Here is a 15,428-nt window from a genome sequence, read left to right as displayed (position 1 = left end):
TAATAAAACATATAAGGAAGGTATATTAACTGGATGTCGTAAATGTTAAGTACAGTAAAAATTAAAATATACCCAACCGACTACATGAAATCCCGCGATCACAAATTGAACACAACAAACAAAATAACACTTTTTTCTAAGACTAACCATATTACTTACATAAAATATACACCAAAATAGACATTAAGAGTAACCATTGAAAAACATTTATGTATAAAATAGAATATATAAGGTAATTTAAATTTAAAGATGATTACTGCTGTATATAAGTCGAAGCTTAAGAATAAATAAAAAAAATACTTTTATAGGGTTCGGATATCAAATTATGTCTACTCGTAGGTAAGTAAATTCATCATTATATAAAATAAATTATAATTGGTAGATAGATCTGGTAAGTAATACATTACACATAATAATTTTTTTATATATAATATTGGTAATGATTATACAGACTGATTTAGAATAAATAAAAGAATTACTTGTACAAATAACATTCATATTTTTAACTACTACAATAGCTCCTTATATCATACAACTTAAATATTATATTGGAGATCAAAATTAATACGGTAACGACGATTAAAATAATACAACAAAATCAGGCCAAAAAGAATTCTGGTCCTATAAAATTTCCACATTTAGGAAAATCTTCGGGTACCTGAGGAAAACTTCCACTGGGATTTGACACTCTAAAAATTAATGACAAGCCACTGGACCATTCGGAAGTTTTTTCACTTCTAAACAACCAATATCCTGAAACACACAATTATAATTACTGTTGGTGACATATACTATTCAAATGATATAAACAATTATTTTATTAAAAATTCTATTCTAGTTTGTATTAATTGAGGATAATTATATTTTTATTAATTTGTAGTTTAAATGATATATTTTATATTTTATGCACTTTTAATGTGACATTTTTTCCAATATTACGTAAACTGAACTCAAAACAAGACTAAAAAAACAAGAATAATGTTCCATTTATTATTATATTAGAGTTTTATATTTTAACCATAGGCATGTACTATGTATATAACTTTTTAAAAACTGATTGATTGATATTTATATATATTACATTTTAGAGTAAAAACTTAGTTTAGGGTTATCCGGTTGATTAAATTTCAGATAATTTTATGACTTGATTATTTAAAATTTTTCTAATTTTAGGCTGTAAAAACAGACGTATTACCAAAATTACTATAAAAAAAGGTGGGCAAGTGGATGTCGCTCTGCTGTACAGTAGGTTACAAGTGGGTCACTGTAATGGATGGTGTTAAATTTGAATTCAATGATATAATATCATTGTATTAGAAAAACGATTCTGAGCGAAAATGGTCAGTCAGCCTATGATATTACTAAGTATATTTGATGATATTATTGTGAATAAAGTAATTTATATATAACCTATTTACGTGGAACTTTGTTTTAAATTTTTAATCCTTCGCTATAAAAGTTGAACATTTTATACATTTTTAACTAAAAATAATTATTAAATTTTAAATTTGATATATTTTGTCAAAATTCAAACTTTAAATGCTTATAATAAAAAATTGTGCCTATGTATTTTCAATGTATTTCAACAATTTTAATGTTTATATTATTTATTTATAATTACAATTTGCATTACATTTTCAAGCTTTTTTAACCAACAAATAACATTTTACCAATATTTATAGAAAAAAAAACTAAAATAAAATAGAAACTAAAAATGTCCGTAAAGAGCTCAAAATAAGTCATAATATTTGGAAAATGTTATGGTGTATAGAAAATGCTAATATAAACATTCAGTCAAGATTTCATGTACCTACGGTCCTTTGTTTAAGAGTTGCACCAAAAACCAAAATCAATTTTCTCGAAGACAGATTTTGCATAAAAATTCCCGCTTTTCCTTAATTTTTCTTATGTTTTTCACGGCGTTTTTGAAAACTACTACGAAATTATTACTTTTGACCCCCCCAAAGTACCAACTAGATTCACTTTCCTATCAGAAAAGATACTGTTGAAGAAAATCTAAGCATTTTTACTGCCCTTAAAGGTGATGACAGACACAAAAATAAAAAATTTAAAAAAAAACACACATCATTGTAAAATCAATACATTCATCGTTTCACTCGGAATCTAAAATATTTTATACATTGTAAATAGTTTAAAATCCCAGATAATAAGTTTATATGTAATTAATGACTGATCCGGTGTTCTGACGCCCCATAAACTTTGTTTAAAGTTTTAATTGGAAATATATAATAACTCCTCCCCCCAAACACACACACTCTCTCACTATATTACCGATGGTTATAGTGAGAACTTAGAGTGCAATTATTATTTAATTTAAAATATTAAAGTCCAACATAATAATTATTCAAATGTTTGTATAGGTAGTGAACCTGCGTGGATACAAAACAGATTTAAAAATAATAATTCTTCAAATATTTCTTTCACAAGATAAATTAATAAAAACACGGTTAATCTATTATATGAATCATTATGTTAAAATTAGTTTTTTTTATCGTTAGTTTTAACTTTAAATTAAATATTTAAAAAGAGCTTATCAAAAAAGATAAATTATAATTTGGACTTTTCCCTTTGTGAATATGGAAAAATATAATTATTAAATAAATTATTACCATTAATTATTTTACAATTGTTTTATCTAACAATAAAACATAACAGTTGAAACTTTTTTTTAAAGATATGATGACATTTTCTGTTTTATTATTTTTTTTTATACGAGTTTTAAATATTTTAAGTTTATGAAAGTAAAGATAAACACATAAAACTTTGAAAAAATGATAAAACCAATCTAAAAAAATGTAATGTATCTTTTTAATCTAAATGTGTTCAATGTTTAAAAGTTGAACGACTAAAGTTTCGCACATTTCCTGATTTCTCTCTAAGTTCACGTAAAAACTTATGAGTACAACATATATATGTAATATCTTATATACTTATACGAAAGTAAAATATATGTACGATAATGTATAAATTTATTTATTTATAAAATATATTTTAATAAAAAACAAAATGGAATATAGAGCTCTCACTCTTTGCACGTGTGGGATAACGCCACTGTGGTTTCTTGTGATATTTAATTTGGAACCTATAAATTCTATTCGACAAAAATAATCTGAATGAAACTTCTTTAATGGCATTTATTTTTTTAGAGGCATTTATAAGGCTATAATATATTACTTTTAACTAAGATTGGTAAACTAAGAGTTAGATCAGTGGTTTTCAGCCCTATGGCTCCTCGGAACACAGTTTTAGAACCGATTAGTTGGAGAAATTATTGAGAAAATTAAAAAATTACTACTTCAAAGGTACGATTTGAATTTAAATTTTAATCAATAAACTATAAAAGTGCTACAGAGACTTTATAAATACTCTTTTACTTATACCTACGAAAAGTTTTTATTATAAATGATAAAACTTAAAATGTAATCCATTGAAAGTCTGAAAAATCAAATATATTTATTTATTATGAGTTACTGGTAAATAGTAAATTTGCACAAATACTAAACCTTACGCCTAAATTTTATTCAGTAAATTATAATTTATTTAATTTTAAGAATTTTCATATTTTTATAGGTAATACATTTTAAAACTACTTATCATTTTATAACTGCTTATATTTTCCATATAAAATATTAAATATATAAAAAAAATGTATATTCCTCATGATGAAGAAACGCGTGTGTGCCTATAACGTAAAATATAATAGTTGGAAATGAAAACAGCTCATTGTATTTTTTAATCTACGGAAAAAATAATATATTTTTAATGATTTTTTTAATAAATGTAAAGTGCACTTTTTATAAAATTGTCGTCTTGGGAAACTCAATGGTATGACATTATTGTTAAACAAAAGCGTTTATATTAATACGGGGTTTTCGCCCTTTTGTGTATATTAATTTACAAAAGATCTGTTTATAAAGACTCTTCTTGCGTTAGTAAATACGAATGTTTTTACTTAGGACATGGTTTCCTTATTTTATAATGTTGGAATCTTACTATTAAGGTTTGGGTTAGGTTAATGGCAGATCATTACCGGGATTGTCAGCGATAAATCGCACGACAGATACACCTGCTGCTGGAACGACAACGGTGTTCTTCAGCACCGACCTGTCGAGTTTCCTGTGTACTAAGTGCGAATCACTGTCTAACTTCTTTGCATGATCTGCTGACTTGACGAACGCTTTGCTCTTCTGACCGACCACGTAGAAACTGTGTCCGTGCAAGTAAAATGAATGAGATCTGTCCGTTTTGAACAGCGTGTGCTCTAAGAAAAATATTTTCACTTTAGCAAACGATTAACATAGTTTAGCAGTTTAACTCTGAGATAATCAGGCAACAATATGATGTTGTATACTTCAAATTAAGTAGGTAGGTACACAATGTACATAGGTAATGTATTTCACAATTTAAAAGTATAAAATAAAATTATAATACAGAAATTAGATGTGTATAATAAATAATAATACAATATATTATTATAAATTATAATGATTCATGAAAAATATAAGCACTCTGTTTTTTTTTTTTTATCAAAAATCAATCTTTTCCCACTGATTTTTTTTAATATTTTCAAATTACAATACTAAATAAAAATAATTGTTGCATCTATTCATCAAACGTTATAATATTATATTGTACGATTATAATATGTCTTAAGTATATTAAAAACATAATTTGTACTAAAATATCGATACTAATTGCACAAGAAAAACAGCTTTCATACATGTTGACAGAAAATGTATTTATGCATTATACTCGTACATTTAAGAAATCAAATTTTATAAATTATTTTAATATTTAGGTTTTATAGTTATAAGTGGCCCAGGGCTCATAACTTCTAGTGTTTTTCATATTTTTTTTTTAGACGTCCTAGAGATGCCCACGAGAGCTATAAATTTGTTAAGTTAAACTAACCAAGAAGCTATAAATACGAAATTTTATGTTGCATATTTTTGCATATTGTGAAGTTTAAATGAATATTGTTTTTTTGTGTTTATTTCAAACTTCTGTACCGTATATATCAATACATTTCATTATTTCAATACCACGACACAATAAACAATTCTGATGTAATACCTATTATTCAATTTTTTATACTTAATATTTTTTTAGATCTTTTAGTATTTTTAGTATATTTTTAAGAGCATATTATTGCGCTCATTATATTAACCTTTTTTAAAGATTTTAGTTATATGAGCCCTGGGCCTTATAAAGTTATAACATAACAAACACGGTACCTAATTAACAGAATTTTAGTCCTATGTTAATCATAATAATTTGTTATTCCATTAAAAAACTCTCTCGATAGATCACCTACGTTTTTATGAAAATATTGAATGTACGACATACTGAACGCATCGCGATGCTGTCACATCATATATATGTGATTTTTTTTTATTATTCAGAACGTGAATTGAGATTTATAACAATATTTTTGTAATTTTATTTCAGGACTGATTTGATCTTAATATTATAATATGTGTGTGGGTATACTGCGTTTATACCTGTATCGAAAATAACTAATTCCGTAGCAGAACCCAACGGCAAGTCAATGATATGTGTACACTCGCAAGACGTAATACTAGACCGACATTTGAGCGGCACATTTTCTGCGTTGCACACTATCACGTCTTCGGGCTGTTGCAATAGCAACGGGGCAGAAGGTAAGACCATCGTCATGTTATTGAAATTCGGCAATGACCAGCTCCCCTCTGTAAACGTTCGTAAGTTATTGATAGTTATACCGTTTGATAATATTGTGTTTTCTTTGTTTCGCTTACCGCCAAGTTGATATTTAATCGAAGAAAATCCCAAATAAATTGTATTTTTCAATTCGACTGCAGACAACTCGTAGGGTAAGCTATCAAGACTTGTAATGGACAAGTGTCGTTCCCCATATTCAGCCTTTTTAGAATTCAAAAACATTCAAAATATTATAATTTTGTAATAAATTATTATATTTTAAGATTACATAGGTATCATACAAATATTAAACAATGGTGAGTACTGCGAGTAGGTTAGGTTAGTTAAATCCACAATCGTAAGTTAACACATAAACAAAATTAAATTAAACAAAACATTGTTTTAGGGGCGTCTTTAAGTAAATTCAATGAAGGGGCGAAACATTTTACTCTTGAATACCGCTTTGCTAAACAAAAACTTAATACCTATATGCTTATATAATCTATAGGTATGTTTTATGTTTGTATCAACGGTCTATATAATCAGTGTAGAAACAATTTTTATAAAATTAGTTTATCTATTATCAAAAACAGAACATCTCACGACTTAAGGGGGGAAGTCACAGCCTCACCACTCAATAAGTGTTTGTGATTCTAAAAACAATCTCGACATTCCCGCCTGTGATGGGAAAGTTGAGAATCTGCTTTACATATTATGGTTTTGTTTACTATTTTTCTAGGTATATATTATATGGACCCAGAGAACTATTATAATTTTTAAGTAACGATAATATACTTACAAAAAAAAAATCATTGAATTTAATATTGATTATAATTATAATAGATTAAAAAGTATAGTGTTTTGATTTAGGTCTTGTAAAATGTATTGATTATTTAATGTTTATTAAATTGTAAATTGTACAGTGAAATTCTATTGTTTTTACCATCTATAGAAATTAATAATTACCATCGACTGATATGAAAGTGCACAATCAGCCGAGAATAATACTATTCACACTAGCAAGCAAAATTGAATGGACTATTAGTCTGTAAATGTAATTTGGAAGAATTCCAACATTATAATAGAGTGAAGAGAGATTCCTGTCTATGGTGAGCATTTTTTAACGATTTAGCTTATTTGTTTATCGGGAGTATAATAAACTCGAAGTTTGAATTAAAACAGCTATTCATTAACTTATAATTTTCAAAACTATAGACAATAAAAATAACCATAATCGTTGATTATAAAATTAATAATTATGCATTTATAATCAACGCCATATTGATTTTTAAAAGAAAAATTTAATATTATTACCTATATACCTAATAAATAAATATTATTGAATAATAATTATCTTATATATAGAATATATAGATAAACTTGCAGAATACTTGAAGTTTAAAGTTTACAAAATGATATAATGTTTATATTATTATACGAATTTCTAATGAGTTTTAGTTCAAAATTAAAAACATAAATACTTACCTACCTACATTATATTAATAGTGTTGTTTTTTTTGCAACACATAATTTTTAAAGTACATTAAAAGATAGATTAATTATTATACAATGTATTGTATATTTTAAATTTATTATTAATACAGGACGTATGATAATTATCTTAACTTTTAAATTTTTATTTACCATAATTTGTTTTTATGAACTCAACATATACTCACCGGTTTTGCAAGATTGTCAGTGTCTGAGATAGTGTTGTATAATGTCGAGTTGTAATGTATGTACAACGTGTGTGTGTGATTGGAATCCTTACAGTGACCCTCTGAGGTGACCGTCATGTCATAAATTCCTTGGTTTTTGATTGTTGTTAAAATGAAGTCTAACGTTTCACCTTTAAACAAACAGACATAATGGAAATTTTAGCCGAATAAACTTAACGATTTTTTGAACATGTTTATTTAACACTAAACCTGGTTCAACTTGAATAACGTCAACTGGTTTAGGTTCAATCGCATGACCGTCTATTGCTATAACTGTTAAATGATGTTTATGCACTTTTATCTCAATTGGACATTGCGAAACTCCTCCTGTATTTATTGTTCTGAATCTATACTTGCTATTGCTTTGTACCGTGATCGACTGAAATCAACAAAATACAAATCTATATATCCTTTTTCAATTTAGGTGATAATTGTGTTTAAATTTTCAAGGTTTCTCAATAAATCGTGTTTTATTTTAATCCGTGGTCGCCGACTTATGCACATGCTTAATATTATATTATAAGTTAAAAGAAGTGGTGAGTGTAGCATGTATGCATATAATATGCTCTTGTAATATAAATTTTCCGTTCACTTGAGCTGTTTGATATTAATATTATTATAGTGTTTGGTATGAAAATATAGATTTTTTAGCCTTCGAGACTCGAGTATTGGACGATAACCGGTATAAGTGAGTGGTAGTTTTTTTACATATAGTAAAAATTAACTAACGTCGCCAATGATAGTGCGAATTTTTAAATAAACCATAAATCTGTCTTTCAGTTATAGTGTTATTGTTATACCATAGATTTCTATAAATTCTACTTGTGCAGCACTAAATAATATACTACAATATGACTTGTATTGTTTATTATTATTACATAATTAATTTAATTATAGATAATAGATATAATGAATAGTATCGTTTACCGTGTTAGATTCGACTCCATTAATACGCATTTCATTGATACCATTTTGAGAGATGGTCGTGTATTCTACTAGTAAAACGTGTGGAATTTCATCATAGTCATATATGGAGGCATGAGGTTCTCTGCGTTTCGACTGCTTCACTATGAATGATCCATATACTCTATCGGACAACTCGTCGCCTGTTTATAAAAATATCAATGAATAGTATTATAATTTATAAATGATAATTTATGGCTAGGTGTGGAAACTAAATAGTGCACAAATTAAACAAATAAATTTACAATTTACATGCTTCCAACGACTATTGGCTAACAAGTAAATACAATAATATTATAATATAATAGGTATTCAAGGTACCTATGTGTGCGTGTAAAATTAGTAAACAAGTATACCTATTATTAAAAGCAAACGTTTTAATAAGAATTATTATTATTGTTTTGTCTAATTGAATCTGTATATAAATCGATACGTAGCTTTAACTCCAACATTCTTACGGTTAGTCTAATTAGTATTTAGTAATTGTAGAAATAAATTATGCACTTTAACTAGGTACCTACTTATACATTTTAGTATTTTACCCGATAATATCTGCCACCAGTGAGTTCCTGCTTGAGCAGCTCTAAATTTATATTGAAATGTAGTGTGTGGTAGTATTGGACATTGTGTTACCATAGGTGCTCCATCCATTACCGGAGTCTCTTTTTGCCACTGACCTCTCCAGTGTACCGATACGCTATGACCGGGTATTCGGTTAACAATGTCTATTACCATTATATCGTTTTCACAAACCTAAATTAAATAATATTATTTCGTTAATATTAACAATTATGAATTGACTAAAATAATGATATATATTTGTATCAGGAACAATTTATATATACCATGTTTTAGAATTTAACAGGCGAATTTCTCCTTAAAAAACTGATTAAATCATCTACAATACGGCAATACATATTAATATATCACTTATACCAGGGAAAAATCATTATATTATTAATTTAATAATTATAATTTATATCCGTCATATTATGTCATATTATCGTATATTTCTATACGTATTACGTGTGATAATAATATTGTATATAATATTTTATAGTAAATATAATATTTATTTTTGTGTTTTATATATTTGCTGACATAAATTGTGTATTATCAAGTTATAAATATTATGTATACTTAATACAACTATTTAATAAATTAGATATGTAATAAAATCATCAAACATACTCTTATTGATGGACCAGGAACTTGTCTATTAGCAGTAATAATTTTCTCTGAAAATCTATCACAATAAATATCATGTTGGCATTCCGTTTGATTGTTGGAGGAACATTTTTGACAATTGCTAAAATATGATTGTTTTATCAGTTCATTTATCATAACTTAGGTACTTTATAACTAAATTATAAGTGACACTAATTTTGAGACATGTATAATAATATATTACGCTTACTGCATACGTCATATAGGAGGTATTATATTATATCTAATAATTAATTCAATTATGAATTAAATAAAAATGTTTTAGCTTTATACTAATTTAAGTATAAATATTATGCTCGATAATGCACAACACCGCCTTGCTGGCATGTGTTGTATCCGTCTTGCAAATATTCTACCTATGGTTGAATGGATTCACCCATATCGTTATCTAAATTTAATTTCAGAGTCCCTCCACAGGATCCATGAGACCATGTTGCACAATATCTTCTTTTCCGTTTTCTATTCTGGTTTCCTGCATCAACTACTTAGCCAATGCTATTTTGTCTCACCTGATGAGTGTATAATAAAATATGAAGATTGAAGAACCTAATTTTGTCTCTTCTCGGCAATTAGCAATCATTTAATTATATTTTATCTTCTTTAGTTATAATTTATTATATTTCTTATTAGGTACCTATTTAATTCTCATATTCACATTATTATTGTTATCGTTATCAACTTGTTCATCGTATTGTTATTTTCTTTTGGGTTTTGGCCTGTCTTATTAGAAAAATAAAATGTTGTAATTAGCCTATTATCAAGATCAAATTTAATATAGTCTATAGAATATTATCTATGTTTCTACGTTGGTTTTATTTTGCTATACCTCTTTTAATTTTTAAGCAAGTTATGATCATTTTCATATCGTAATATTTTACATATTTTTTACTTATAATAAGTGAAAAATAAAAAATGTAATTATAATACATAATAACAATTTTAATATCGTAAAAAAAATGGACAAAACCCAATATAACAAACACACTACACAGATAATAATATTTTTACATTTAAGTTTGATAATATGTCAATTTATTCTAATGACTAATAAGCTAACAACACAATCAAACAACGCATAGTAGGTATTTAAATTTTCAAAAATACCTAGTAAAGTGATGAACTATTTTAAAATGATATTAACTATATTAAACAAATTTTACTTTTGAATTTTTTGAGTCTCCAGCACAATTTTGTATCTGCAAATTAACGGCCAATCCAGTTCATGACATTCTCTATCACAGTTTTGTTTTGATGCTTCTAAAAAAATTATTATAAATATAATCGTTATGATTTTTATTTAACTGATGTTATCACTTTAAAACTACCTATGCTAAATTCTTGAAACGAATACCTATGCCCAATATTCCATTATATATAACGCGTAATTCGTAAATTGTTTTCATTTCTTAACGAAACAGTAACGAGTGGTAAAGTAAGTACTCACTTGGTAACTCTGTATTCCATAGAACTAACCCTGTAATCGTAACTACGCCTAACACCACTGAAATTCTACTTTTAAGACCTTTTAACTGCCTTACTGAAGCCATATTTTATACTGCACTCTAGCTCCAACACATTAATAATGTGCTATCCTCGAAAAGTGACTATTGCCGTAGCCCACAATCTCCCTTTCGAGAAGTGCCTATCTAGCATTATTTAGTATTACACACTTGATGCATTGTTAAGTCTTAACTTTCTCCCACTGATTATTTTACTATTTTCAAATCACAATAGCGCAAATAAAAAACTACTGCACCTATTGTACGTGTTGCATTGTACGGTTATTCTGGATATGATACAAACGCAATTTGATGCACAAATGAGTATTATATTATTGCCTATTACACGAGAAAATTACACGAGAAAATCAGTTGTTATATTATACTTATATATAATACTCGTCGATTGAAAATACATACTATACCTACCTACTCGTATATTTAAGAAAACAAATTTAATATATTATAATTTTATTTTGATTCTTTCTCATTGTTACCATAATATAACAAACACGGTAATTATTAAAATATGTCCAAGTAATTGATTTGTGAGAATAAATAATTTATTTTTAGTTTATAATTTATAATATTCAGAAACTTCAGTTCACATCACGGTCACACATGTTTTTCAAAAAAAATACATATTATTATTTTAACCTTGAATACTTCGGCATGTTGTTATACATATGTGGAATACTAGACATCTGCTACCCTCTGACACAAAGGAGATCCGTAGCCATCAGGGGGTGTCAAATAAGGACCTATAATTTATATGCTCACACCCCAAATATCAATCTTTAAAATGCATGGTGAATAATCGTTTCCGACGCTTGTTTGTTCGTGGTTCAACAGAAAAAATATCATATTTCTACTAGGGGTAGGTACCAATAATATTTTTACTCTATTGATGGCTAATTTGAAATAAAAAATCCTAATAGTTTCCTGAATTATATTAAAGAAAAAATATAATTTTATACAACATGAATTAATATTTTTATTTATGCAATAACATTTATTATAAAAACCTTTAAACAATTATTTATTATTATTATACTATGTGGTTAAATATATAGACACGCGTAAAGTGCGTAGTAGGTAGATATAATAATCTTATAATTTAATAGTATGTACAAACAAATATAAAATGGTTATAGTATGTATTAAACATTTTCTTAATCTTGTTTATAAGGACAATTAATTGAGTATAGGAGTTAAGTGTAAGAGTAAACGTCCAATTTATGATATACCTAGTGAAGTCAGAAATACATGCATATAATAAATTATGTATTACAATTTACAACTCACCGCCAATAATGCAAATTAAAATATATGATTTATCGACTTAACGTAAGTACGTAACATTATTTTGTTCTGTGAAAATATAAGTTATCTTAATATACGTATTACATTTCATTAAAATATCCATTAATCATCAAGATGTTATACACTTTTTCATATACATCCATTGGCTGTCAAAAGTAGACCTTTGAACCATATTAATGTATAGCCGTAGGTACCTATAGGCTATAACCAAATATAAAATATAATTCTCCCCGATTTTGAGTTTTTTTACCATAAAACAAAGTTGATTTATATTAGTTAAGTAATGTATAATATCTTATTAAGTTGCTGGTTGTAACTTACTGTAAACTTAGGAAGGCAATATAATATGTTCAAATTTATAACAGTGAGTTCTGTATATATATATATTGCCAAAAATTGACTTATTTTAATGATATAAATATTTAATATAAAATATTATGTTAATTTTGAGTCATGGCAAAGAAAACTCTATACATAGACTCACATCGAGTAATAATTGAATTTTGGTATAAAAAAAAGGCTTAAATAATTTCTAAAACACTATTTATTTTTAGTAGGTATACCCTAACTCATGCCTCATTCATATGCAATTTTTTTTTAATTAATTAGAGTAAAATAAAATTTAATTGGACCAGAAAATATTTTTTTTTCATAACGCAAGGTATTATCACTATTCTCGAATGCATACAATTTTAATAGGATGGTGCAACCAAAATAATTGTTTTATTTTTTAGTAAATCACTTGCGTGATACCTATACCTACAATAACATGCGAATACTGCAATCATTAATATGAAAATTAATGACGCTGAGAATCCTCAACAATTTATGATCGGCCAAAGGCGCAATTTGGGGAGTGCTTGGGGGTGCTTAGCACCCCCAAATTTTTGATAGCGTCATCGAATTTTTATTGACTATAATATTATGCCCTAGGTATTTGGATACATTTATTTCTAAGGCCTTATCATTTTCATTTTCAGAATATTACATGTATTACTTATGCATATGTACCCATATCAGAATAATAATATAGATAAAAATGTATTATGTTATTGGTAATTAAGATTAATGCGAAGGTGTAAAAAATTAAGTTCTACTAAAGGAGGGGGTATCGGGGGCAGAGCCCCCCACTGACCACTTTAGTTGACATAAATCTAGCACCCCATAAATTTAACCCAAATTGTGCCTATGTGATCGGTTCTAAAATAAGTCCATCTCTCTCTTTCACACTCAGATTGCGCCGTATACTTCCATCTGCAGAAATATCTACGCTCATATCTTCCATCATTAAAGACTCAAACTCAATATAGTGAATATCCATCTATTCAAATAAATAATGTAGATTCTCTGTATACATGTGGTCTCTGTTTTTATTTCTATTGTACCCATAACACGTTTACAAAATTGTATATACTAACATTTTAATATTGTAATATTATTTACCATACAATATAACGACAATAATTTATTATAGATGTAACATATGTATTGTATTTTTGATGAGCGATTCTAATTGCTATCGTATAGCTTTCACTCGTTTATATTAATACGACACACTGTTGATATTTTCACCATACTTAAAAAGGTTTACATTAATATAGTTCGTAATAATAATATCTAATGTTTTTTGTCACAGTGGCTTTCTCAAATCTCAATACTCACCCATTTATCTATATAAGTATAGATATAATACTTAAATCAAAACCCTGTTCTCTATCAAACATAATATAAATGATTAACATGTAATAATTATTGAAAAATTGTCATAGTCATTCATCGTAAATTAGTAAATAACATACTTCGACGCGGCGACCATCTATGTACCTAAATATTGAAATTATGATGACGAACGTCTAACGTTAATGACCAGGCGTTTAAGTCCTAGTATATTTTACCTTGACGAAATTACCAAATATTTAGTTAATAGTTTGAAAATATGTATTCAAGGAAAATCATATAGGTACGAAATGTAGCCTAACGTGATACAGGTAACCTCAACTTTTGTCAGACACTCACAATTATTCTAGCATCAAAAAAATATTTGTCTTTTCTTCTTTGAACTTATACGCTCATAATATTATACCACATCGAGACACCCAGACAATTTAAATTAGTGAGCCATTACGTGTAGTGTTTATTTTAATATTTGCAGTTGCATAATATTGTATATTATATATAGGTACTATTTACATTTACCTAGATGTCTGCTTATAGTATTATACCTATCTATATTTTAAACATGTAGAAATCTCAAGAATATGAAACACCAATATAAAGTTAAGCTTTTTGATTTTACACTTTAGATAAAAAGTGTAACCCACACATATATTATTGTAGTATGGTTAATGATTATACATTATAATAATATGTACATTGTACATAACGCACAACACCATTGACGATATGAGTATATTTAAAATGTATAAGTACATGATGCGTATAATTACCAAAATCAGGAATAGGCGTATAATAGATTATAGTGACCACCACTGATAGAAGACCGACTAGGATAGACAACCGTAGCATGCAAGCGCACAGAAAATTACTTTCGGTCATTTTTTATTTTTTATTCGCAGGCCGATTAAAATCTATAAGTGTTCACAACACGATTATTTGAAACACTATAACAGTACGCCTTACTTTAATTTTACTATTATTCGTAAGTCACTATTAATTCTCATATACACAAAACTAATTTTGTTATACGACCGGTCGTAATTATTATTGTATTACTTGTTAACGCGTTGAGCAAGAGCGACTCACTAGTGAAACTTCGACGTGATGTCTGAAGACTGGACCATGCTAGTTACACGATAATATAAAAGTAGGCCAACCGTACAAACAGCAGTCTATTACATCAATATTCAATGATATAACATCAAATTATACACCAATTGCCGAATACATTCAAGGGTGATGTTTACAACATGTGACTTATTTTTATTAGGCCAAAACAAGCACGTATTAATTATTGTAGGTCTAAACGTACTTTCAAGTA

The 15,428-nt window shown here is 27.2% G+C and overlaps 1 protein-coding gene across 2 annotated transcripts; it reads right to left on the bottom strand.

The window, feature by feature from the left end:
- LOC100161156 (laccase-7) lies at positions 1-15,366 on the bottom strand. 2 transcript variants are annotated; one of them, XM_001946189.5, is made up of 11 exons: positions 14,878-15,366; positions 10,769-10,865; positions 9,573-9,690; positions 8,924-9,134; positions 8,346-8,524; positions 7,629-7,797; positions 7,380-7,549; positions 5,799-5,922; positions 5,523-5,729; positions 4,052-4,282; positions 1-753 (listed from the first exon to the last, which is right to left on the bottom strand). In XM_001946189.5, exons 1-11 carry the CDS (start codon positions 14,984-14,986, stop codon positions 599-601), a joined length of 1,770 nt encoding a protein of 589 aa, XP_001946224.1. In that variant the 5' UTR covers positions 14,987-15,366; the 3' UTR covers positions 1-598. The 2 variants fall into 2 exon arrangements, with proteins under 2 accessions (XP_001946224.1, XP_016661038.1); XM_016805549.2 differs by lacking the exon at positions 14,878-15,366 and adding an exon at positions 11,053-11,497.
- Positions 15,367-15,428: the final 62 nt, after the last annotated feature.

The sequence above is a fragment of the Acyrthosiphon pisum genome, chromosome A2 (genome assembly GCF_005508785.2).
Source record: "Acyrthosiphon pisum isolate AL4f chromosome A2, pea_aphid_22Mar2018_4r6ur, whole genome shotgun sequence".
Lineage (NCBI taxonomy): Eukaryota > Metazoa > Arthropoda > Insecta > Hemiptera > Aphididae > Acyrthosiphon > Acyrthosiphon pisum.
Note: the sequence above shows the minus strand (reverse complement) of the source record. Positions and strands in the feature narration are given on the sequence as shown.